Raw genomic sequence first — 26,517 nt, forward strand, 5'->3', positions numbered from 1 at the left:
GAATTTAAGCTCTGAATAGTAGCTGATGTGCTGGAAGAATTCCTAAAGGATGTTCATTGCTTGACTTTGCTGTTGTGTGATGCTCCTCTCCTTACTGCCTGCTTTCCCAGGAAAAAGTGTGTGATTTTTTGAGAGAGTCGTGTGGATGCCATGCTGTAGGGCTGCCTGGGCTCAAAGCTCTTTTAGCAAGACAAAAAAGAAAATCATACTGGCTACAAGGATTGTGTGTGATCATGAAGGGAAGTAATTTAAAATACTTTAGATTCTCCTTTAAAACCCATGAACTACATAATAAATGAACCACAAGAAAAGAGCCACATGACAGCAAACTCACAATTCATATACCACCTCTGAAATTCTGGCTGCTATCACAGCAGAATGAGTTCTTTCAACAAGTGGTATATACCCTCTGGGAGGGCAATTTTGGAGTAAGTCACCTTAGAGGAACTTTTCTTTCTAACCTCCTTTTGCTCGAGAAACACAGCATACCTTGCAGAAGGAGAGATTACCCCTTTTCCTCTAGTGTAACTGTAGATGTCCTTACATAAATACTATCTGGCTTTTAGAATTTGTGATTTGTTGTGATTTTAGTACAATTTGTGATGGTAGCCATATTTATGACTTCAGTGTACTGTGGCTGGCAGTGATTTTTTTTTTTTTAAGACTGGAAAAGTAAGGGATGAAATATTTCTGTTCATAGTTTTTAAATTTAATGATTACTAGTAAGTGTCACATATTGTACTGCAGTTAGGGCTTTTAGCCATCAAAAAGCCTTTTGCTTTGTTCTCTGATCTATCAGGTTTCTTTATGTTCCACGGACAAATCTCTCCTCTTATTTCTCCCATGGCTAATCTTGGAACGCTTTGCAGGCCCCCTCACTCTCGTGACTAAGTGTCTGAGACTGGAGTAAACCAGGGAAACCACTAGTAAGAAAGATCTTGGGAGGAATTTGTTGAATATTTCTCGCAATTAGGATTGATCCCTGGACCGGATACCCTGTCTGTCTGGACAGTGCATAGTGGAAGGATCTGTTTCCTTCTCGTGCAACAGAGACAAGGTGTCTGAACTTCATCACTGTGTTTCACAGGCTGTTGGAAGTTTAAATGCTACACTGCAGACTTGTGCAGCCTGCCTGGGTTGACTTCATTCTGTCTCTCCCTAATGCATGTGAACTCAAACACAAATTAATTTCAGCGTGTCAGTAACAGTCCCAGAGTAATTCTTTGTGATACTTTGTAGGAAGCAGTGATGAAAGCCAGCCCTCTAATTAATATATTGAATAATGCATCCCCCTGAGGCATATGGGGATCTCCCATATTGTCATAGCTTGGCAAAGCTAATCAAAAGCTAGGCTGCTGGTAGTATCATATTATGTGCCCTCTGGCTAGCAAGGAATATTCTCCCAGGTTTTTTGTGTGGGATTTGGCTTAGGTTTTGGCCTTTGTTCTATACCACACTAATTTCTGTTTATGGGCAAATGGGCAAGTTTTCATTGTGGGAGAGAACACCTCTTGCTTTTAGATGACTCGCAGAGAAATCTTTGGGAGTTGTTTTAAAAATCACCACTGTCCTGAGAAGTTGAAGAATGACCTTTTCACATAATCTGATTGTGGACATAATTTTCCAGCCATTTCATTCAGTGGCAAAACACCTGCTGACATCAGGGCGTGGAGCAGCTTTCCCGGACCCAGCCTCCCTGCTGCCCCAGACCTCATCCCAGATGGCCTACTTGGTATTCCAGAGATGCCCCTTCGTGTGGGTCCTTACAGCTCTTGTTTCGTTACAGCAGCTGGGGCTGCAAGCATTCTTGCAATGGATAAAGTTGCAATCTAATGGAGAATTTATCCTCTGTAAGTGCATCGATACTATCAGGGACCATTTTTGCTTGCAACTAGATTTTCAGTCATATCTGAAAGCTCTTCAGGTAGATTTTCTCAGGAAGAATCAGAAAAGACACAGATAAATTCCAGCTCATTTTCCTGAACTGACTTCAGCCTCCAAACCTTTGGAAGTTTGTCTGCTATTAAGTTGAACAAAACCAGTTGTTTTATTTAACAGAAGGAGCTGAACCCATGCTGCACAGAAAGAACAGTCTTATCACGGCAAAACAGACAAGATGTTTCTGCATTCATTTAAACGTGAGCCATTTGTGTCGCTCAATAACATCCATTAAAGATAAGGAGGTCCCTCTTTATGCTTTCTGCCTGTTGGAAATTAACAAACTCTCTTAAAACGACAATTCATCAGCAGTTATATGAGGCAGAATTCATTCTCGGCAAGAGAAGAAATTGAAACTACCATCCTTTCATTCCCTGGCATTCCCTTGAGCCTCCTCTGTAGAATGAGATGAGTTTAATTCTGCTATTGTTAAGCATGGCGAGCACGAAGCTACATCAGAACGTAAGACTGGGAAGGAGTATCTTATTAGCTGCACTACAGGTTCTTTTAAATAATGTTGATTCAGTAACTTGTCTCTTGCTGATCATATACAGAAGAAGGATGAGAAGCCAGTGAGTGAGGCTGTTTTACTTGCATATTTGTAGTGAGCTAATTGGAATAGAAGATAGCAGTGGTTATCATAGCTCTGTAATTAGCTCACAGATAATTGTCCTCCATTGGGCAGAAGGCAATAAAATGGGATGTAGACACAATTCCATGTTTAGTGAAATATCAGAAGTTCTACAGCTGAATTTAAGAGAGAGAAACATACTGACCTGTGACTGCCAACAAGGACTGAGGAAAATAATAAATAATACCTGTAGATTCAGAGCTGATTGCTGTAGATCTAGGTTTTCTCCCATAGGAGAAAATCCTACTTTTTATTGGAAAAAATAAAGACAAACAAACAAAAAACCCTGCCAGGTTTTTGGCCAAAGGGTACAGAAAGATTCTTAGGTTTTGCTCACAATATTTTTGGTTTTCAGGTTTTGATTGAAAATCCTTGAGGGAAGGAGACATGTTCCATTATAATATTGATTTTAGGTGCAATCTGTAATAGTGACTCCCTAAAGCCACTTCTGGGTCTGCTGTAGTTTCTCTAGAATTCTTTTTTTTTCTTTCTACAAATCATTAGATTTGAACAGTGAGTTGACACTTTGGAATTTGCCTCGAGTCTAGGAAACGGCAGAGTATTACTTTTCATTTGGCCTTGTACATTTCTTTCCTTTTATTGCTCATCTATAACAACAGATTAAGAACCCAACAAAGAGAAGTTCTTGATTTACCTACAGCTTGACCACACATCTTTAGTTCTTGACATGTGGGTAGCACGAACTCCCATTGCAGCATTCTGCCCTGAGCTTTCTTACTTGAAAAGTGTGATGCTTTTGGGGGTGGGAATGCTTTGGGACTCTGCTGTTGTGAAGAGCTGGGAGGGTGTCTAGTGCTCAACCCCCTGGGCAGCCTTGCCTGCTTGTTGTTGGTGCATCCAACTTGAGGCAAAGGAACCCACAAAAGCTCTGTGGTTGCTCTGGTCTCTCTTGCTACAGTGTCACTCTTCCACTGATGGCGAGACCTGCAAATGGCCATTCATTCATCTCCTCCATTCTGTCTGTGAGGATGCGTGTTTTGAATCCAAACCTGTCTTGTCACGAGACACGTGGTGATATGCAGACATCTTGTCACCGTTGCTTTTACCCATCATAGTCACACAGACTTGCTGTTTCTACAGACAGAGCCTGTCTTTGCATATCTGTCTGCTGCCAGAATCCTTTTTGTTCCCTGCTGCTTTGTCTTTTCCTCTTGTGGATGTTAGGACAAATGAACATCTCACTCTCAGTGGCTAACTGAGTGTGATTTTTTTGGTCAAGGAGACATGTTGATGCATTTATGCTTGCTGGTCCAGAACAGAGTAGTTTATTCTCCTCTGTCTTTTTCTTCCTTCCCTTTCTTCTTCTTCTTTCCTCTCTCTCTTTCTTCCCTGGCTGATGGTTAAAAGTCAAAGAATTAAATAAGCCATTTGTTATTTTCAGGTTAGCATCTGAAATGAAGAGAAACAACTGTTACAAAAGGTTTGTGTAGTTTTTCACATTGCCTTTCTCCAAAATGCATAAGCTGAGCCACAAATTTATTTACAGAACGTTAGATGTTATCCCAGGGTGACTCTTCAGAATATTCTGCAACAGGGAATGTGGAGACTCATCCTTCCTTAATCAATAAAAATGTACAATGCCCAGAGGCATATGGGGCTCATCAGCATATCCTCTACATTTTGCCTGTGCCAAGTTTTATACTGGTGTCTCCTCTTTGGACAATTTAAGTTTTATTTTTATTCATCTACTGCTGCATTCATTTATTAAATGATGCTCTCTGAAGCTTTTCAGAGGCACTATGTTCTGCCTAGGACTCTGTTCATATCTGAATCACTGAGTGTTTCAGGCATGTTATAATTTCAGTCAGAAAATGTTCATACAAATGATGGCAATTAAACACACAGCGGACTAAGAATCCTTATTTTGGTGTAAAACATTACTTGAACAGGTCACGTTTAAGATACTTTTGCTAGGAGACAAACTCAAAGGAATGTTACAAGTCTTCTGAACATTCCCTTCCAGGGAGGGAAACAGTAACTTCGGTGAAGCCCTTAGCTGCAGGACCAATCGGCTGAGCTGATGGCATCTTTGAGCATGTACTTTGCTTCTCCAAAGTGGTCAGAAACAGGGCTGATTCATGTTTCCAGAAAAAACAAAGCAATAATCTCTAGCAATTGCCCATCTATAAAACTTTAAAGGGAGGATAGCCAAGCACTGGGCAAACATTAATTAACTGGGCATCAAAATATAGTAGGCACTAAAATAATTTTAAAACCAATGCAGGGAATGAGATGAAAGTCACTCAATATGTCAGTGATCAGTCTTGGAAGAGAAACAAAAACTCTGTGCTTGACTTTCACAGATCTGTGCAAAGCACAGCTGGCTTGAAAATGTAATTTCCCGGATTTATTTATTTTTCCTGAAAAGATGAAAAAAACACACCACACCCACACCCCCTGCAAATGGTTCTGCTCCCAAATTTTCCATTGGGAAACAAAGATTTTTTTGTGAATTAAAATGAACGAATCCTCTGGATTGGATTCCTGCCCCACCCCAATAATTTGCCTTAGATTTTGATCATCAAAATGACTTTTGTACACAATAATTTCTGCATTTTGGGTTTCCACTTGTTCTCCTATTTTTCTGCTTTCCCTGTCCTGTTCCAGAAAAAGAGGGATGGTGGGGGAAGAAAAGGATGAGAAGGGAGACAAAGCTAAAAATATGTAATTTTTTAGTGTTTCCAAAAATATAGTTTTATTCTTGTTTTCCTTAAATTTAGAATACTAAAATAAAATAGTGTCCTGCAAAAGATGTCCTTTCCTTCAGAACGCAAAACAGAACCAAACCCTTCTGTTGGAATCTGTTTCAAACTTGTCCACCATTAAGTTTTCAGGCCTCTAACCCCGGGTAAATCCCCTCTCTCCTCTCTAGAAATGCCTTCCTTAAAGCATCGCTGTCTGTGTTGGATGCATGTGGGACAGAGCTGACACTATATGGTGCACTGAAGCTTTGAGACATCTTCAAAACATTAACATCCTGACTTGATGAGCTGATGCTTCATTACTTCCACCATATCCCAATGCTGGTGCTGCTAGGACTTGGCAAAACAAGGCTTCTTATTCAATTGGGATAAGCCCCCGAGGCTGCTTTTATACATCCTGCGTCGGCTGTACGATGAGTCAGGAGCAGCAGGCTGCACGGGAGTAGCTTATTTAGTTTGTAAGTAAGCAGCAGGAGTGTGACTGCACCTGGGAGCGCACCCGCTGGGCGCTGGCTTGGCGTAGCTGGCAGATCTGCTCCCGGCATGAGTCTCAGTGCCCACGAGAAGTTATTTCAGGCTGGGAAATTAAGATGCCACCTGCAGCACATGCCCTGCCTGTGCTGCTGGCCCTTTCAAACCTTGAGTAAGGATCTTCAGCCTTCTACCCACACACTTTTTTGAGTTTATTTCACAAAGATGTGGTTGTTTATATGGGTTTATAGTATAGGTTGGGGAAGAAATGCCAGAGGACTTTAAAGGGCTGAGACCTACTAACTGGTTGAGAACTAGACAGAATTATTTGTACTTGCTTAGTTTTTGGTATTAGCATACAGAGAAAAGAAAAAAAACATGAATCAACAGCAGCTTTGTTCTGTTGATAAATATCCTTCATTCAGTGCCATTTCTTTCACATTGCTGTTAATTTCTGTGATATAAAGAGTCAGCTTCTTTCATGTACTGGGAAGAGGAAAAATGTTTCTGTGTGCAGCAGAGCCCGCTGTCTTGTGTGGATTCTCTAGTGATTGGTGACATGGTTGAGCCTAAATGCCAGCTTTTCCTTCAAGGAAAGGATGGATTTGGACCTCTTTCCTCTCCTTAGCTTGCTGTATCCATGAAACAATTGTGTGTAGCAACTTTGTAGTTCTGGGACTTGTAATCCACTGAGTTTAGAATTAATTTGTTTATACTTTCAGCAGGTAGTTGGGATGAGATACAGGTAGGCAGATGCATGTATGCACATACAGAAACACATGCAGAGGCTGTGGACACCTTAAGTTTTGTTCTCTTTGAGATAGCAGGCAGAGCACCTCCTTAAAATTCATTGGGACCTTTTTAAAAATGGTTGGCTCTGCTGAAAAGAAATTAGTTGAGAATAAACACTTGGCAATATTTTTGCCTTATCTTGCAAGCTAAGTCTCACAACAATTACTTCTGCTGATGTCCAGAATTGTAGCATCACAGAAATTAGTACTGGGAAAGATGTAGAAAGCTCCAGGGACCTGGCTAAGACACATTCTTGAAGTATCTTCCTGCCCAGCTTTTTTTCCAAGCTTCATTTGAAATATGCTGTGCAAGGAGGGTTTATCCGTAACTCTTCAGAGACCTCATCACATTCTACCCCATCCGGCAGCGCCTCCCCCTTTTCAGCCACAAAGAATGGTGTTGTACTTACGTGTTTAATAAATACATTCTTTCCCCCAACAGTTCAACATTTGTGTCTGTTTTTAACTAGGGTAGTTTATGGTGTGTTTCAGGCCTGGGGTGTATGCAGCTTGTGTGCACATTGGCTGTTATGTGTGCAGCGTTAATGCCTTATGAATCTAGTTTTAGACTTGACTACAGTAAATAACAGTGAATACAGAGAATCCCCTTGACCATCTGAAGGTAACTACAGTGATTGATGACTTGGCAAGTGTGATGCCATATCAGATGGAGAAGGTAGCCTGTTGGCTGTTGGCCCATGTTGAAAGGTATGTGTAATTTAGCAATGGCGCTATGTGGAAAGATCCAGATCAGTTGAGCAGGAATTGTATGGATCAGTTTCTGCTTCCATCCTCCCATATAGTCATGACCCTTCTGTTGCTTGGATGAATGAGTCCCATGCACTGCTTGCCTGGTACCACACAGAAATATTTATTCACTTCTGGGGCAGGATACAATCAAAATTGCAGCAGACTAATTGGCAACATCCGCTAATTTGACTGCAGTTACCTGCAGCAAGAGGATGTGTTTTTCCCCCTTTACATATTATTGCACAATAAATGTGCCTTGCTCCTTCCTGTTTCCAGCCCTTATCTACTGCACAACATCCTGCCAAGTAGTCTCCATCTGTTTCCTCTCTCTCTTTACATGAGCAGTAACAATTGCCTTCAGTTTGACATCCCAATCTGCAGAAAGGACTTTCCAAGTTGGCATCTTGGGAAAGTCTCAATCCATTGTAAAAGTTTTGGTTTTGTTTTCAAAGCCAGAGCTGCTGAATGCTATCTTGACTGGTCAGAAACCCTGGCAAAAAACTCAGTCTAGCACATTCCAAACCAAGCTTGAAGGGTGATCCCTGTGACCTGATTTTTTTATCTTGTTGTGAATGCTTGACACAAATGTTGCTGATGTCCAGTGATACCCACCCCCAAGGTAATAGATCCAGGAGATGAAGGGATAGAGCATGTCTTATTCTCTGCTGATGGTTTAGGGAGCAAGATGAACAGCAGGCAGTCTGAATGGCTCAGCATTCTTGATCTAAGATGCTAGAGTAGCTAAATCTCAATGCTGTCTGTCATTGTTAAATGCCTGATGTCTGGAAGATGGAAAGAAAATAATGCAAAAATTGTTTATTCCATGGAAAGACAGTAGAGTTGGTAGAACCAGTGAGCTCAGGTGTGCAGCAGGCAGGTAACCTGGAGAGTTTATGTACTTCTTTTTTCCTTTCTTTGCATCTGCTAGAATGTTTCATTTTGGACTATATACTATCTTATATAAAAACATTTCAGGAGTAGCTACTTACAATGCAGAATACTGTGTTTTTCTTGCCTTTCTTGCTTGCTCTCCCTCCTGGTCACAGATGAAATATCAGCAGAGTGGCCTAGTAAATGCACATCCATGCACAATGCTCTTCCCTCAGGATAGAGATAAGGATTTTGCCAGGGTCTTATCCATCTTTCAGCTTTCAAGAACACACAATCCCCTTCTTTTCAGAAAGGAGGAAAGATCTTCTGAAAAGCAAGAGCTACCATGAAAACAAAAAAGAAAAGCAGCAGCAGAAGACAGAGGAAAAAGTAACCATTGCTTTCTTCCTAATAGGATCCAGAGGTAGTTTGAATTCTTAATTGGCCAATGACCCTGTGCCAGCTGCAACACTGGCTGCAGGCTCCATGTTTCGAAAACTGCCTTTGCAGCAGTAAGGAAATGTGTCAGCAGGAAAAAAATGACCTTTCCTGTCACTTCTGCCTGCATCCTCTCAGCATTTTCTTGTCCAAGTGGTGATAAATGAATAGGGATGGTGGAGGATGTTGATTTAGCATGGTTTCTCACAAGCGAGAGCGCCCTTTTTTCCTCCCCACGGCCATCCAAGGCAGCAGCACACATGGGTGTGTTTTGTGGATGTTGGTTTCAGTTTTGCCGTCTGGAGCTTGTGCACATACAAAACACAGAGCTGAGCTCTGCATGGAGCTTGAGGTGTGACCAGCCCACTCTGTGGGCTCCACGTGGTTGTAGAGAACACGCAAGGGAAGCGGTACGTCAGGGGATGCTGACATCTCTCCTCCTCATACTTTAGTTGCTCAAGTAGTTTTGAGCAGTGCATCCTCCAAAAGTTCTTCAGAGAGGTAATGTGTGAGAAAATATAAGGCTGAGAAGGTGTCTATTCTTGTTTTGTTGCTGTTCTTGTATTGCCAGACCTGATAGGTGCTTGTAGTGGGTTCTCACTGGGGTGGGGTACAGGAATAGCTTTACAGTCTGTGTGTGCATGTTTGCCGCTGTGCTCCGGGACCTGCATCCACGTCTTGCTTTTTCCACTGCCCAACTTTGCATTCTTCATGTAAAGGTTCTCCAGACAAATGATGAGACACCATTTACTGGAAATACTTATATTCAGGAGTCAGAGCACAGCAAAGCAAAGCTGTGTTCTTTGCCAGTGGGAATAGACATGAGGTGAGGCATGAAGAAACAGCATTGATTGGGGATTTGTTTTGCAATCAGAGTCTTTGATATAACAGAGCGACTTGGTTTAGGAGAAGGAAGGATGACCGATGCCTCACTTCTACAGGCTTGTTATCTGCCTGCAGATAACAGGAGCTTGTCTTGCTTTTGGGTTGCAAGAGATTGCTTTGCGAGCTTTTCCACTTGAAGTGCGGTATTCGGCGAGCAGAGGAGTACTAGGGGCGTGCTGTATGCTGGTCCTTTTTTCATCGTTGTCACTGTTCTGAAAAGAACCATCAGGCTTATCAAAACTAATTAAGGAATCAAGTGGCTGGCACTGGGAAGGAAATTCAAGCTAGAATGACGTGTTTCAGGAGACTCCTGCTGTCTCCTGGTGCTCACGTATTAGGCGTGGTAAGTGGAGTCAACCCGCAGAGCTTGTGTATGCAAACGCACAGTGGTAAGGAGCATTTTCGATTTTGTTTGGAAATGCTTAGGTTCTTCAAATTACAGTCCCTTCTAAAACGGATATTGTTGTGGCAGGCCTTACGCTTACGCTTCTTACGACCTGGGCCAGGGGTCGGTTTGCCCCATTGCTGCAGGGGCGCACAGTGCCCCCTCCATGAGGAGGGGAGGGAGCCGGGGGGGCATGGGGGGCCGGGGGGGCAGCCCGGCATTGTGGCACCAGGACACGGCTCTGGGTAAAAGGCGATGACCCAGAAGGAAGGCTGGAGGCTGCAGCCTCCGGGGTGAGGGCTGGGTTTGAGTAGGAGGCCTGTTGGTAAGGGCTGTGGGGCAGGTCCCTAATGTGTTCCCGATCTGTACCTGAGAGAATGTGGTATAATAATGATATATATCTCTCTCTATCTCCCTCTGATAAGTTGTGATGGATAGATACGTCGGTAAGTACGTACCTCTGTCCCTCTTGGCATGTCATAGGCAAGGGTCATGTTTCCTGAACAGCTGAAATTACAGCATTTAGGGATTCCCACTTACAGGAAAAAGGCAGAAAACTGCTGAGAACTAGAAAGATGTGTGTCCTTTCTATATATTGGGAAATAATGTTGCTGCACACCGTAGTGTTTTTTACTGACAGTTTAAGGAATTTGTCTTACTGTCACTGTCACTGTCCGGATATTTGGAAGATTTGACCCTGATAATTACCTGGTCAGAGGGACTCGGGCCCATTCTGGCATCCTTACGGGTAACAAACAGTGCTTTCTTCCTTGTGGGATCACCCTGAAACTGATGGTAGCGATTAAGGAGCAGACTATTTCTCCCTGGGAGTAGAATGATGAAAGCTCTGCCTGTGCTGCTTTGTTTTGTTGTGGTGTGTTTTTTTGGCCACAATTCACAGTGTTGTGAATGGACTCGCTATTGATGTGGTGCTCTAGTTAACAAGCAGTGCCAGTTTCAGTTACCTACACAGTGGGTCATAATGTAGTTGTTTTGGCACTTGCAGCACTGGCCGATCTTAGCTGAACTCCAGCACATTCATATGATTGTCATTGCTTCAATGTTTTTGTGAGATCCACAAAAATGTATCAGAGGGTCTGTATTTTGTTTGTTCTTTTTCTTTTCTCTTTTTTTTTTTTTTTAATGTTTTAGCTGTTGATGCCTCAGGGGTGAAAGCAGCAAAAGATTTCTTAGAACTGTTTCAGAACATTAGGGAATTCTGAACATTGGCTGGCTCAGAGGGAATCTATTATTTACAATCTACTGTATCAAATTCAGCTTCTGCCAAATTAGAAACTGATTTTTGTCACTGTTCCTTTTTAATCTAACCCTTTGGTTAACTCAGGAGAAGCAGTTCCATAAATCATGTGGACATCTATGGGGTCTTTTTTTTCCCCCCTGCCAGCCATTTCTAGGACTAAATGTTCATCTTCCAGTGATTCTTATCAGCCAGGACACTAATAATAACATTTCTGTTCTGGGATTGACTTTCCCTTTGCCAGGAGGAAAACTACCATAATGTGCCTTGCAAAGTATTTTTAGGGAGTAAAATAACAACGCATAGGAAGATTTGACTTGAGGTGCTTGGGTTTCAGCCTGTGAGGTTAAAAAAACTCTTCGGTCCTGTTTCATGATTATCAAGGACCATGGCATGGGACCATGTGGTGAATAATCACAGAATCATTAAGGTTGGAAAAGACCTTTAAGATCATCAAGTCCAACTATCAACGCAGCACCACCATGCCCACTAAACCATGTCCTGAAGTGCCACATTTGCATGTTTTCTGAATACTTGAATGAATACCTTCTCACATTTTGTTAATCAAAACTTCACCATGCATATGTGCATCATTGTTTTCCTTTTGAAGATGGGAAACTGAGGTAAACATTATCAAGATTGCCCCACAAACCTGGGGCAAATCAGGAAATTCAGTCTCTCATGTCACTATTCAGCTAAGTAAAATCTCTTTTTATTTGCCCTCTGTAAGCGTAAGGTTTCTGTGCCCTTGTTTTTCTTTCAGCATTAAGACAGGGCTCTGGTTTTACTGGACCTTGGAACTAGCTTGCTTTGCCACCACAAGAATGATTACTGTAGTCTTGCTCTTGTAGACAAGGGATAGGCAGGTTCGCTCACGAGCAGCTGGGAAAATATCTGTCCTTAGGGTTAGTACATGCCCCTGAGCGCAGGCTCTGTAGAAGCACAAAGGAGACAAGTTGGTAGGAGGTAGGGACCTCCATGCCAGGTGTCACAAGGTAGCCTTGAACTGGTTTTGCTTTCCATCACTTCCCTCTGTCTGATTGCAGCCTTTTATCTAACTGGCTGCCTTCTTTCTCTCTCTCTCTCTCTCTCTGTCTCTCCCCCTCCCTACCCCCAGGTCGGTGACCGGTTTGGATAAAGAACCTGACCTTGTACACATGGAAGCCCGGACAGCTGACGGACGTGAGTGCCTGCAGCCAACGCTGAAAAAGTGGGCTTTGAGTCAAGAATGGAGTGGGAATGGAAATTCACTTTACTCATTTTGTCTCCTCATTTACATTTTAATGGATAGGAAAGATGTGGGTCATGGGGTTTGATGTGAGGCACACTCTTATCCTTAGCCTCAGGGGGGAAATTCAGAGACTGCAGGGCTTGTGTCTGTGGGGAGGCTGGGCAGAGGCACAATCTGTCGGGCTAAGGAGCTGTCTGTTCTGTTCTCTATTTAGCTGTTTGAGTATCATGTATTTTACATGAATCATAAAGAGCTGGGCTACCAGCACCGTGCAGTACAAGCCTCCCTGCATTTCCAGAGGTGTTCAGAACAGCTAGATTGTACCTGGGAATTTGAGAAATTGTCTACAGTCAGACTTCTGCTCTGGCCAGAGTGTCCCTATGCCCCAGGTACCCTTCGTCTCATATTGAAAGGATTTTTCAGTTTTACTTTTGATGTATGAATAGGTGTTCTATATCGAAACATTACAGGCCTTGAAAAGGTGCCCAAATCTGAAGTAAGAAAGAAAAAATGATAATTCTTAACCCCTCACTGAAATGAATCTAACCACATTTGCAGTAGAATGGATTCCTGTGTGATTAACCTCCAGCAAAGAAGACAGCATTAGGAGTAAGTTGACCTTTTCTACCGCATTCTCCAAACTGGTTTAGGTATTTCACACAGGAACTACAGCATGGTAATCCATCTGCTCCTGGGGTGGAACCAGCTTTACTCCAGCTCGGTGCTACACAGCATGGGACATGTCCCTTTTACACTTCAGGGACAGTGTAGAAAGTAGCATAGGACTGAGGTTGTAGAGGATTTCTGGGAGGAAAAGGCCTCATTTTTGTTGGTTGCAAACTTTCCTCCATTTTAGTCAAGCACTGCGTAGGCCAGATACAGTGTGAACAAGCTCCTGTCTACGAGGGTGGCTTCTCTGAGGCTGTAGATCTTCTAAAACACTCATTGGCCTCCCACTGCTATTTAGTGGTGGCAACTGAATAAATATCCAGGCAATAAAAGCTCAGGGGTGACAGCTGTTTGTTGAATATGTGGAAAAACCAAAACAGGCCGGCAGGTGGGGGGGCAAGGTAGGGAGGCTTCTGCAGTGCCTTTGTTGCTGCGTGCTGTTGCAGGGATTCTGGGAGAAGTGGCCAAAAGCAAGCAAGCAAACAAACAAACTGCTGATGCGGTCTGTTTTCAAACTAAGTTTAAACTTGTTCACCCAGCTATTTGAATATTGGATGTGTCAAAGATGTAGATGCTTTGTTTGAAAGATGTCTCCCCAGTTTGCAGATAACTCTTTCCCTTCAGGTCTTGTTTGCTCGGAGGTTTGCTCTTTGTTCTTGTTCTAATGTATAAATTCAGCATTTTGAAACTGGCAGTTGGTGGTATTGAGGGTTCCACTGAAAGTCAGACTGAAACCAGTCGTGTCGGCAAACCAGGTGCGCTGCAAGCCGTTGTCCCAGCAGACAGTAGGCACAGGCGAGACCTGGCTGGCTGTGCCGGCCCCGCTGGCATGTCCTGCTGGCATGTCCCGCTGAGGGATGACACCAAAATGACTCCTCTCCCAGCCAAGCACAGCACAGAAGAACCGGGTTACTCCAATTAGAGTTTTTAAGGCTTAAACATATATTAGTTTGTGTTATAAAACATCTACTGCCTCAAAGCTATAGCCTCACCTGGTGTGAAATAGTACAGTTCGGTATACTTAGGCAGGTTGAACTTCTCTCCTAGTTGGGTCTGTAACCAAAATGGGCCTTCATGCTCTCAGTGAAATGGCTGAGGCACTTACACCTGCTGGAAAATGGGTCCCTGCAGTTATTTCCTCTTGATCAGAAAGTTTCTGATGAAGGTTTTCCTCAGTGGGGAGAAGGAAGGGGAGGCTTTTTTAATGCTTCTTAGGTCAGTCTGGTGGCTCAATGACTTATTTGATGCATTAACAGACATAGATTTGAGTATTCCCTTGCTCAGTTCTATTCAGGGACAAGAATCCCTGCCTTCAACATCCCTGGCCACTTGAAAAGTACATGATTCTTCTTGAGGGGGCATTGGTCTTTCCTCTTCTGTTTTCCTCCAAGCTTTTCATTTAAAAAAAAAAAAAAAGGCTGGGAGGAAAGTGGTATTTAGGATTAGATTCCTGAACTTGATTTTTTTTTTTTCCTTTTTTTCTTTTAGCAGTAATGGGACTCAAGAACCTATCTAATACAGATTCAGACACTCGAGCCTAAAATATGCAGTGGGTCTGGGAAGAGGTGATGGGGCATGCTAGAGTCTCATTCATCCATAAATGAGTCAGGGCTATCAAGAAGCTCATGGAGCTGGGATGTGGAAGTCCTGTTCACCACTCAGGTGTCTGTCCTGCCCCATAGTTTTGTCTGTCCGGTCATTAGGAATGGTAGGGTCTCTGAAAAAAACACCTGCCCCAGAGTCCTTAAATATTTGAAAGATGCTGCTAATTCTTGTGCCTAGCTGATCTCAAGCTGTTCCTGTCTTTTGTAGCAGATGAATTTTTTCACATTTTTTTCAACATCTTGGCAGAGCTATTATAGCAGAAAATAATCTAAGCTTGCATTTTTAAATTATAAAAACATGTAGGAGCCTTGGGCACTGTACCTTCTGCCTGGGTGTAACAGGCAGCAGCAAGGACAGGGTTGAATGCAAGGGAACTATTAGAAATACACTGACACAGGCACCCACCAGCAATACTTGGAAAGATGTATTAAACTTTCTGATGTTCAGTGAGATAATCTTCTCCCCACTCACAGGTACGGTGCAATACCTTAATTAAAAGGAGAAGGGGGAAAAAAACTAACCAGAAAGATAAAACAGGGTAACTAATTCCTGGGGAATAATTGAGTCTCCTGTCTACATTTCTAGATCCTCTTTCCCTTTGAGGGAAAAATTGCCAAGGCCAGCTATTTTTTTCTTTTTTTCCCCCCTCCCATGGTCACCTTCACTGGCAGTTTATGATTTTAAGTCTTGCCTGGCACAAGGATGTCACTTAAGCTGAGTCAATCTGCCAATGCAACTTGTTTTCCATCAACTGCCCTTCTCCACACTAGCCGTGCTGGCCAGCCATGCCCGCTTTTAGCTGGCTTGTTAACGCTGCCAAGGAGGACCAGCCGCTGCTGTCCTGTGTCTCTGTAGGTCACAGTAACCTGCATATAGGTCTGCCCTTTGCAGCCTTCAGCACAGTTTGACTATTTCAGCGTCTCCCTTCAGGGACCCATATCTTTGGGTGTTACCCACCAGAGGGAGCCTCTTGTGCTCCTGCTACCTGCCAAAACTGTCATGACTGGCGGGCAAAGAAGAAACTCAGTAGTTTGGCTTATTTCACCAGTTTATCACTGCAAATTTCAAGAAATTGCTTCAGTTTTATCACTTCTAAAAAGGGGAAAAATACCCTCCAAATTCTCAAGATGGGAAGATTGTGTTAATTAGCAATGGGGAGGTGTTTTGAGTTCCTCAACTGGAAAATGCCTGCACATCTGAGAAAGCCATTTCCTGATCCTAAGTGAGATAAGTTGGTGGGAAGGGTTTGTGCGGAGGTATGGATGCTGGGATTTGAGCTGCAGCAAACCCTCCAGGTTGGTTGATGTCCATATTGGCTCATTCACAAATGGGATGAGAAAGTAGCTGGGTGTTGGATAAGCATGAGAAGTTTTTGAGGCTGTCTAGGAAAAAGGGAGCTCTTCTCAACTCCTTTTGCAGTGGAACATAATAAAAAGAACCAAAACCTGCCAAAACCCAAAGCCCATAATTCTAGTGCTGCATGGGTTGATATATAAGTTGTAAATAATCCCTACATAGATGCCAACCTCCCTTAAGACATACATCTCCCAGGGAAAGGTGAACAAGCTTTTAAAAGCATAGCTTGGGCACATGCCACCTGCCCCTCTGGGGTGGCCATCTTTTTTCTTTGTGACTGTGCAAAACAGGGCTGAGAAATTAACTCCCTTTGGTTAGAAGTTAACTTTCAACAGTTAGAAGTTAACTTCCAACAGCTTGGAAGTTAGGATGCCCCCTTCTCTCTTAATTGACATTTTTGTGGAGTGGCTTTATACTCTTCAAGGAGCTTGAGCAGGGACTTGGGGTTGTTTCTTGCTTGCATTCACACACAAATGTGAACTGTGTGCTGTCATATTTTCACCTGATTTTTTAAAATATTTTTTAAAGGGAATTATTTTTCAATTTTTGGGGGGCAGCAGGAAGCAAGGCAAGACTTGAACTTATTTTTGTGTCCAAAGGCAGACAGGTTTGAAGATAATTTTCTGCATCTCTGTTTTCTTTCATAGGCCTTGTGTTGTAAAATGTATGAAAATAAATAAACAAGAGACTAAACAGAAGATGGGTAGTGAGCTACCACCAACTTCCTATGAATATTAATCCGCTGCCATTCTTTTAGTATATTTGATTGCTGGTGTAACACACTCAAAACGACACATTTCCCAACATGCAGGAAGCTAGTTGTCATGTCAACACTTGTGATTTATTTGCATTTATTTGTGACAGGTTTTTATTCCTCTTCCCATTCTGTCACTCAGCAGCAGCAAATTATCCCATTTTTTGGAGGGATAAGAATATCCAGGTGACTGTGTGGGAGAACATACTGGAGGGAATGAGTTTCTAAAAATACATCTCCTGACCTCTCCTCCTTACTCTCCCTAATTTTAGTGCTACCTCAAAGAACAAATCAAGGCTGCTGAGCTCTTTGGGTAGCATGACAGTATATAAGACTCCCTTGTTTTCTGAGAAGTTACTTTTATCCACTGCAAAGATGTCTTAGATTCCATGTTGAGGGGGTAAATAGCAGCTCTGGACCAAGTGTGTGTATGTCAGTTGGTGAAGAACCTTAATTTATCCCAGCTGAGAGTCTGACCTCTCTGCTGCTGCTGGTATTTTATGCTGGGAGAAAGAACAACTCTGATACTCCAGTTATTTGGCACTGTCTCTAGGTCAGATATTTTTCACCATACACTTCAATTACCTCTGGATACTCTGAGCTGGCACCAGCAACAGTTTCTGCTGCTTTAGCATCATCAGTGGGACTACGTTTTCATTGCTGTGCCAGACCTATGCAACTGCTCTGAATCAGCCAAGTAGCCCTTATTAACCTAGAATTCCCAGCGCTTCAATCCAGAACCAGGTCTGCAGCATTTAAACGTGGACCTTCAGTCATGCAACTGGTCATGAACCTTTATGAGATTAAAGCTTGGCTGTAGTTATGACTTTTTTTTACACAATACCTTTTAAAAATTATTATTCTTGTTATCAATGTCTCTGACTTGCGTTGTTTTTGCATTCTTAAGAGTCTGTTGGTGGGACAAGGCTATGGAAGTGGAAACTGCCAGTTTGTGAATGTTGTCTTTGAATCTGGGAAGGTAGTTAAGATGAGTGTCAGAGGATTTCAGTCATGCCCCCCAGTGCTTTCCATTGAACCACATTTTGCTGTCACTAGAAAGACACAGACTAAGGACAGGAACAGGTTTTATGGGATGAAGAATCCTGCAGGCAGCTTAGCTTGGCTAGTTACTGCCTTTTTAAACATCCTTTTCATCCTTTTGGGCTCAGTTTGACAAGATCCTTGTTAACAGGTGCAGCTGTGTACTAAAATCACTGCACTAGTCTCACCCCAGCCCTTATAAAACTCACTGTTTTCTTCTTTGATGATCTGTCCTTGCCCCTTGTAGAAAAGAGAACAAGTGCTTGAATCTAAGCAGCCTGTAGAAGTGCTGCAGTGTAAAAGACATGACCCTTTTATCACTACAGCCATCATTTTAGTTGTATTTTCATTTTCTATCTAATTTGCAGTTTTCAGAAGAGCAGTTGAAAGTCAGAGATGGCATATTTAGATTACATACATCGGGAGACACAGTGCCTTGATTGTTCTCTTTCATGAGATCCTTTCTTTAACCTGAGTGAAATAATGCTTAATCCCCTATAACCCCTGCCAATTTACTGGTGATGACCGTGTCTCTTCTTGCCACTCTGAGCAACTTTCTATATGTCTGCTTTTGCCTCATGTCGTCTTCATGTTCTCCCAGTCCTGTTCCTTCTCTCAAGCAATGTCAAGGACTGACAAGGCATCCCATTAGAGTGATGGTCTTATCTTCTCTCTAGACAGAAGCATTTGATGCCTCTTGCAGTGCATGTAACTACTGTTGGGACTCTTCAGCTAGTCGTGCTATTTCTCATGACCATGGCGTTTTCATACCTAGCCTATATTGGCTGTAAATACTTAATTTGGGAGATGCTTGTCATTTTCACAGCAAAGTGAGTTAAACTTCATAGTGCTGGTTTGGGGTTTTTTTCTCCTTGTGTGTTACTACCACAATTAAAACCAGTCATCAAGGCTAGGGTATTTCAGGGGGAGGATGGGAATATAATTCCCAGCAGGGTAGTGGAATCGATAAATTCTGCCTGGGTGGCTTTTGAAATCTTCTGCTCTATATGGTCTCATCATCAGTTTTCTGATGCATTTATGACTTGTACCCTCCATTTATGGTTTGAACTCCAGAATCTCTTGAGGGATGTCTGCACAATGGGGAAGGGAAAGGTGAGTGAGGAAAATGTGATGAATTCCTGACTCCAGAGAGCAGTTACAGTTTTAAAGGCTGGAGGTAGGTCATGCAAAAATGTCTAGCTAGTTGGAGATGAGGTTAACACTTCCCTTCAGACACCTTCTTTTGAACTGCTGATGACATTTTCAGACAAAAGCTCCTACCTGGGCTTTTCTCATGTGTACATATTCTTCCATTACAGACACCCACTATTTGACCTGTCGGATCCAGGAGTGCTCGGAGACCAAAAGGAGTGGGCCATTTTCACGCTCCATTGACATCAGCTCCCTTGTTGTTCAGGATGAATATATCTTCATCCAGGTATGTTGACTCGACACGTATGTTACATGAATTCTGCCTGTGTGAGGTATTTGTTCTGTGCAAGAGAGGAGGCATATTCTTAGGACAAGTGCACAGGACTGCAAGTAAGAGTTGGGAGTCTATATCTGCCTGCTGTAGATTAGCGCTGCAGTCTAGGATAAAACAATTGATCTCTATGCTCATCACTTGTCTCATAGTGATATATTTTGAAAGTTCATTCATCAATAGTCATAAGGGTCCATGGGTTTCACAGAAGCTCTAACTTGCTATTGTTGTGGCTACTTGGAAAATACAAAGCAGCTAGTGATGAAGTGGAGAGAACAAAGAAGAACAAAGGAAAGGTATGAGTGATCATTTTAACAAATGCAAAGGTTTATGCTCATTTGACAGTCAAGTAATGCTAATGGAGTAAACAAAGATTTTCAGTAGGAGGTAAAATAGCAGACAGACTGGAAAAAAGATGTTACAGGGCAACCTGAAAGTGGAAGATGGTTGTAAATTTGTCAGCTAGTTGATGATGATTTTGGAGATGACTGAGAGAAATTGAATGAGAAACTACTTGTTCTTGAGATTTTCTGACAATACTGGCTGGCTGGAACAAGGCCATCTCTCCCCATTTCATACCTGTGGAAGTGTGAGAATTAATAGTATGGTACGGAAGAACGCTTCCTCAAGATGTGCTGTTACAGAAATACAGAGTGAATACTGGGAGCCAGGCTGCAGTGATTTCAGGTCGTAGAAAGCTCAGGAGACACAGAGATTACAGACATGATGATGTTAAGTGCTTGTCACCAATGCTGAAGAGGGGGAATGAGAAGAGATGAGATGGGGCTTGGATCCAGGTGGTGCAGAAGAAACATATGCTTCCTTTTTTGAGTAAGACTGGGTTATGTTAAGCTCCTATTTTACTTTCTTGGGGGAACATCTTTCCTGAATGCATCCAAATTATAAGAAACTTCTGCTCTGTTTATTGTGAAATTCTTCTTAGAAAAGGTAGTTTAAGGGGGAAGGCTAATAATTCTGTGCTGGGATTAGGTGGAGGACTGGATGCATATGAACTGGGAGGACTACCATGTGGAAACTGCATGCATTTGAGTAGCGTTGGCAGACGTTTCCTCCTGTGAGTAGGGGAGCCTGCTGCTCCGGACATGACCAATAGCTATGGGAGCCTTCTGCTCCGGACATGACCGATAGCTATGGGAGCCACAGCTCCCTTCATTTCCCCATGAAACCCAGCCTGGTACCGCTTCCTTTGGCATCATGGAAAGACCTGCTGCTAGAATACACTGAGAATGTAACTTTTGCAACCTAGTAAGTCATGACTTGCCTAGAGGCGATGGCTTTCCAATCAGTAAATGCTCAGCTCTCCAAGGAGTATTTTAGCGAGATGCTTTTAATCTGGCGTTTTATATCTGTAGCTGAGGGTATTGTGGAACATCGAATTCTTTATGTCTAGCATGAGGTGTTACAGACACCTCTCATTCCACAGGTCCCACTTGTGTTAAAACAAGGCTGCTCTGTTTAAAAACTTGTTCTTGCAGTGAGGACATCTGCCAGATGTGCACATTCCTCTGCCTCAAATTAGCAGTGAGAAGCTCAAGCTAACAGCTGCTAATTGCTTCAACTTTAAAAAAAAGTATGTGTCTGTATATACATGTATGTATATGTAGTACTTCAAGAGCCTTGAATATCCTTAGCAATGTTTTATTATAGCTTAATGAGCGTTTGAAGTGAAAGTCATATACCCACACTTGTAAAAAATGTTAAATATACATGCTGAACATTTCTGCTGTTTTAGGCAGGAGACTCTCCTTTTCACAAGTTTTCTATCACTTTCCCTCTTTTTTTGCATCACACTTGCAGGATTTCTGACCATCCAGCATCCTGCTGTAAATAGCTGCAGAAACTGGGCATGGATTGAGTCCATGTAGTACCTGAGTAACATGCAGATGCTTCAGATTCACAGCACACACCTTTCTGAGCTGAAGGTGTATTAAATCCACTGTGTCCAGCATATGGTCAATGGGCTATGCACAGTGTTTGCTCAGTACATATGTAGGAGTCTGATATGTCCTGGATATATTAGTCTCACAAGCCATGTCATGTAGCTACGTATTATGGGATGCGTCAGATTGTCTGTGTGTGCAATGTCTTATGCATATCATTCTGTCTGGATAATCTTGGACAGAAATACAGAAGCCAGCTCTTTTGAATTTCAAATATTAGACAGCGATTAATAAATAAATATCAAATTAAATGTTAAGAACCTGGTGAGGTTTAATAGCTGCATAAAGGATGGGTGCATGAGTTCTGATCTGTCTGTGCTGGAACAAATCAGAGGTAATCATAGAATCATTTAGGTGGGAAAAGACCTTCAAGATCAGCAAGTCCAACCGTTAATGTAACACTGCCAAGTCCACCACTAAACCATGTCCCTAAGCACCACATCTACGTCTCTTTTAAATACCTCCAGGGATAGTGAGTCAACCACTTCCCTGGGCAGCCTGTTCCAACGCTTGGCAACCCTTTCGGTGAAGAAATTTTTCCTAGTATCCAAGCTAAACCTCCCCAGGTGCAGCTTGAAGTTATTTCCTCTTGACTTATTGCTTGTTACTTGGGAGAAGAGACTGACACCCACCTTGCTACAACCTCCTTTCAGGTAGTACAGAATCACTAAGGTTGGAAAGGACCTTCAGGATCATCAAGTCCAACCATTGACCCAATGCCACCATGCTCCCTAAACTATGTCCTGAAGTGCCACATCCACACGTTTTTTGAACACTTCCAGAGACGATGACTCCACCACCTCCCTGGGCAGCCTGTCCCAATGCTTGACCACCCTCTCAGTGAAGAAATTTTTCCTAATATCCAATCTAAACCTCCCCTGGCGCAACTTGAGGCCATTTCCTCTCATCCTGTCACTAGTTACTTGGGAGGAGAGACCAACATCCTCGTCGCCACAACCCCCTTTCAGGTAGTTGTAGAGAGTGATGAGGTCTTTCCCGAGCCTCCTTTTCTCGAGGCTAAACAACCCCAGTTCCCTTAGCCACTCGTCATAAGACTTGTGCTCTAGACCTTTCACCAGCTTTGTTGCCCTTCTTTGGACACACTCCAGCACCTCAACATCCTTCTTGTAGTGAGAGGCCCAAAACTGAACATGGTATTCAAGGTGCGGCCCCACCAGTGCTAAGTACAGGGGGATGGTCACTTCTCTAGTCCTGCTGGCCACACTATGACACAAGCCAGGATGCTATTGGCCTTTGTGGCCACCTGGGCACACTGCCAGCTCATATTCAGCCAGCTGTTGATGGACACCCCCTGTCCTTTTCCACCAGGAAGCTTTCCAGCCACTCTTCCCCAAGCCTGTAGCGTTGCATGGGGTGGTTGTGACTGAAGTGTAGACCCAGCACTTAGCCTTGTTGAACCTCATACAGTTGGCCTCAGCCCATCGATCCAGCCTGTCCAGATCCCTCTGTAGAACCTTCCTAAACTCAAGCAGATCAACGCTCCTGTCCAACTTAGTGTCATCTGCAAACTTACTGAGGGAGCACTCGATCCCCTCATCCAGATCACTGATAAAGACATTAAACAGACATGTCTCCAAAACTGAGCCCTGGGGAACACCACCTGTGACCGGCTGCCAACTGTGTTTAACTCCATTCACCACAACTCTTTGGGCCCAGCCATCCAGTCAGTTTTTTACCCAGTGAAGAGTATGTCCATCCAAACCATGAGCAGCCAGTTTCTTCAGGAGAATGCTGTGGGAAATGGTGTCAAAGGATTTACTAAAGTCTAGGTAGACAACATCTGCAGCCTTTCCCTCATTCACTAAGCAGGCTACATTGTCATAGAAGGAGATCAGGTTGGTCAAGCAGGACCTGCTTGAACCTTTCATGAACCTGTGCTGGCTGGGCCTGATAATTTGGTTGTCCTGCATGTGCTGTGTGATGACATGCAAGATGATCTGCTCCATAACCTTCCCCATAATGTCTTAGAGTAGAGAGAGGAACTTGTTTCTTTTAACTTTTGTCATGAAAATAGATTTTTAGTCTAAATCAGTAGTCTGTCTTCCTCTAAAGTGAGTGGAGAGATCAAAACCTTCAGGGACAATTTATCTTCACCTCTACAGGATGAGATAGGTTTCTCTCTGAACGCACCTCTCATTAGTATTAGAAGGAACTGAAGTATAGCTTAGAGAAGACCTCTAACTTTTTGACAGCTAAAATAAGGGAAGATAAATCCCAGCTATTGATCCCAACATTTTAGATTACCTGCATACAGCTATTTACTAGTGAATATCCATTCTAATCAAGTTGATGAACAGGCCTGTAGTGTAAGATTCTTGGGAAGCATTAACCTGTGCAACTGTGCACTCAAAGCAAATGTAATACTATGGTGCATAATGCATAGGGGAAAGAAGAATATGGAAAATGTTATAGTGCTATTATAAATCAATGATTCCTTATCATGTGGAATGCTGTTGTGCAGCCCTTCTGAAAGGATCTTGCAGAATTGCAGTGTAAAGAAAGAAAACTTGCCCATAAAGAGAGTTTGAAAAGTCTGTGACTAGTTACCAGGCAAAGGAAATAAATAACGTAACACATGATGAAAAATGTAAAAGGTAATGAAGAAAGAAGGAAGAAATAGGTACTAAGAGGGAGCAGGAGGAGTTCTTATGAATAAAACAGTAGGTGATCACTCTGAATTTATTGATTGACTTTCTATTTGATTGAGCAATAGCTATTTAAGGATACCTAGCACATCACTAAGACTGGATAATTCTGCATCAATTGATACATTAAGAGAAAATCCTGCCCTCTGTTGTGTGTATAAGTTTTCATTCAGTTCACAGGATTCCTCTGACATAGCCAGGATCCAGTATCATCATCATCTTTCATGGTTAATATTTAAAATTCATACAGCTTGCAGAGCAGGTCATTAATTTGTGAGAAAACCTTGGAATATTTCTGAATTTATTTACTGTATCAAAAAGGAGCTAATTTGATGAGCACCTTTGCCATTAAAGTCAATGTGAGCTGTGTTCAATTATATAGCTATGCAGTACTGGAGCCCATACTTTCTCTACAGCTGCAATGTGCCATTCTCTATAGCTGTACCACACCTTTCCTTACTGGTGCCTTTGAGTACTCACTACTGAGATAGTATCACTTTCTAAACTTAGGTGCAGAGATAACCGGCAACTGCCTATAAGATTTAACATCCTGACAGTTACCTGAACTGCTATGGTATTCTCATGTGCAGAGCTTACATTATAAGCCCCAGCCATTAGGGATAGTCTTTTGGTTTATGTATGAATCTAGACTATTGATATTTTGGAGAATTCCTATACTAAAAATAAATCACAGGGGGAATTCTGGGAAAAATATTTTTCAAGCTAGTCTTGTATCAGATTTTCTAATGGTAGTGCTCAGGTTGCTGAAAAGAGTCTAAAATGCAATATGTGTTAATAAAAATGGGGATTATTTTTCAGGAAATTCTGTTTTGAGGGAGAAAATGTTATTTGGAGAAAAACTTATTTTCCTATAAGTAAACAAATAACATCAGTGCTGCTTAGGCCTTTAAAGACTAAAGAGAAGAGCAGGAATGATCTGTGTTTGTTTCCTTGCCAACAGGTGAAAACTTTCCACTGAAAATGCAAGAAAGCATGAGCAAACATCATCATTTATTGCAGGGAGTAAGGCGAGTCTGGACCAAAAAAAAATCTGAGTACAGTGTTGCTTATTTGTGGTGGTATATATACTCCTAAGGGGGTATAAGTACAGCAGTGCATTCACTGGAAATGAGGTTTGCTCCGGACAGTGGTTTCTGCAGAAAGCAACATTCTTGTGCACTGACCTACAGCTGCCTTAGGGAGCTAATTATTGCTAAGTTAAAGTAGTTGTTCCCAGTTACCCAAAGGTTATGTGCGAACCGTCTCAGGTGTGATAGCTCAGTGGTTCTGCTGGGTGGCTGGTGTCGCACCTGGCCGCTCGCGTGGACTGACGACCTTCCCGACACACTGGTGCAGACCCATGTAAGGACTGTATTTTCACACAGAAGCCTAGGTATCAGGAGAGGGACAATAATAATGATGAAACTCTTCAGAACATGTGGCATGAAGACTGCTGGCAGTACTGCTATTATAGCACTGGTGGCCTAAGGTTGTAAGACAAAGCTTACAGGGAGAGGTAGTATTTTTTATTAGACTGGAATTGATAGAGTTAGAAAAGGGACAGATAAGCTTTTGGGCATACTCATGAGATCGTAAGTGACTTGAAGAAGGATTTGGTCTCTGAAAATTGTCCTTTTTTTTCCCCAGCAATAGATGTAGATCTCATAAAGTAGGTTTCCTCCCCCTGTTAATCTTGTGTTTTCCTTATGTAAACTCTTCAGTGTGTGGCTTTCCTCCCAGAGGTCATACTAGTTATCCTGGTTTCAGCTGGAATAGAGTTAATTTTCTTCCTAGTACCTGGTATAGTGCTGTCTGTTCAATTTAGTATGAGAATAATGTTGATAACACACTAATATTTTAGTTGTTGCTAAGTAGAGCTTACACTAAGTCAAGGACTTTTCAGCTTCTCATGCTCTACTGACTGAGAAGGCTGGAGATAGACAAGAAGTTGGGAGGAGGCGCAGCCAGGACAGTTGACCTAAGTTGGCCAAGGGGATATTCCATACCATACAACATCATGCTCAATATATAAACTAGGGGGAAGCTGGCTGGGGGACCGCTGGTTGGGGACTGGCTGTGCGTTGGTTGGTGGGTGGTGAGCAATTGCATTCTGCATCATCTGTTTTGTATATTGCTCTATTATTATATTTCAGTTATTAAACGGTTCTTATCTCAACCTATGAGTTTTTTCACTTTTACTCCTCTGATTCTTTCCCCATCCCACACGGGGCGGGGAGTGAGCAAGCGGCTGTGTGGTGCTCAGTTGCTGGCTGGGGTTAAACCACAACACGAGTCTAGTTCATCATCCAGTTAACACTGTACCCATTCCTCCCTTAAGCTTCTATCTCTGTCAGTGCTTGGAGACCCTCAGGGTAACTTTGGCCTTTTTGATTTGAACTGGCTGTAAGTCAGTGCAGAGATGTGTGGATGGGTGATCGATACCTATCTTGATTGTCTTTTAAGTCTTTATTTTTTTCTGGGATGGTGCAGACTCTGCTATCCCAACAGAGTGCAGCTGAAGTCAATCTGAAATGTATCTCAGATTTTCAGCACTTTCCATGGCAGTGACAAAGATACTGGGCATGGAAGACTCCTCTGAGATTTAGAAGTT

The 26,517-nt window shown here is 42.6% G+C and overlaps 1 protein-coding gene across 1 annotated transcript in view; it reads left to right on the forward strand.

The window, feature by feature from the left end:
• The window catches only part of SORCS3 (sortilin related VPS10 domain containing receptor 3), a gene marked incomplete at its 3' end in the record, with an annotated part of 309,593 nt that overhangs the window by 202,275 nt on the left and 80,801 nt on the right, over positions 1 to 26,517 (forward strand). Inside the window, exons 6-7 of the mRNA XM_082002401.1 lie at positions 12,258 to 12,322; positions 19,116 to 19,234. Of these exons, the coding sequence (XP_081858527.1) occupies positions 12,258 to 12,322; positions 19,116 to 19,234 (184 nt within the window). The remainder of the gene's footprint in view (positions 1 to 12,257; positions 12,323 to 19,115; positions 19,235 to 26,517) is intronic.

The sequence above is a fragment of the Phaethon aethereus genome, assembly GCF_964289735.1.
Source record: "Phaethon aethereus genome assembly, chromosome: 7".
NCBI classification, from domain to species: domain Eukaryota; kingdom Metazoa; phylum Chordata; class Aves; order Phaethontiformes; family Phaethontidae; genus Phaethon; species Phaethon aethereus.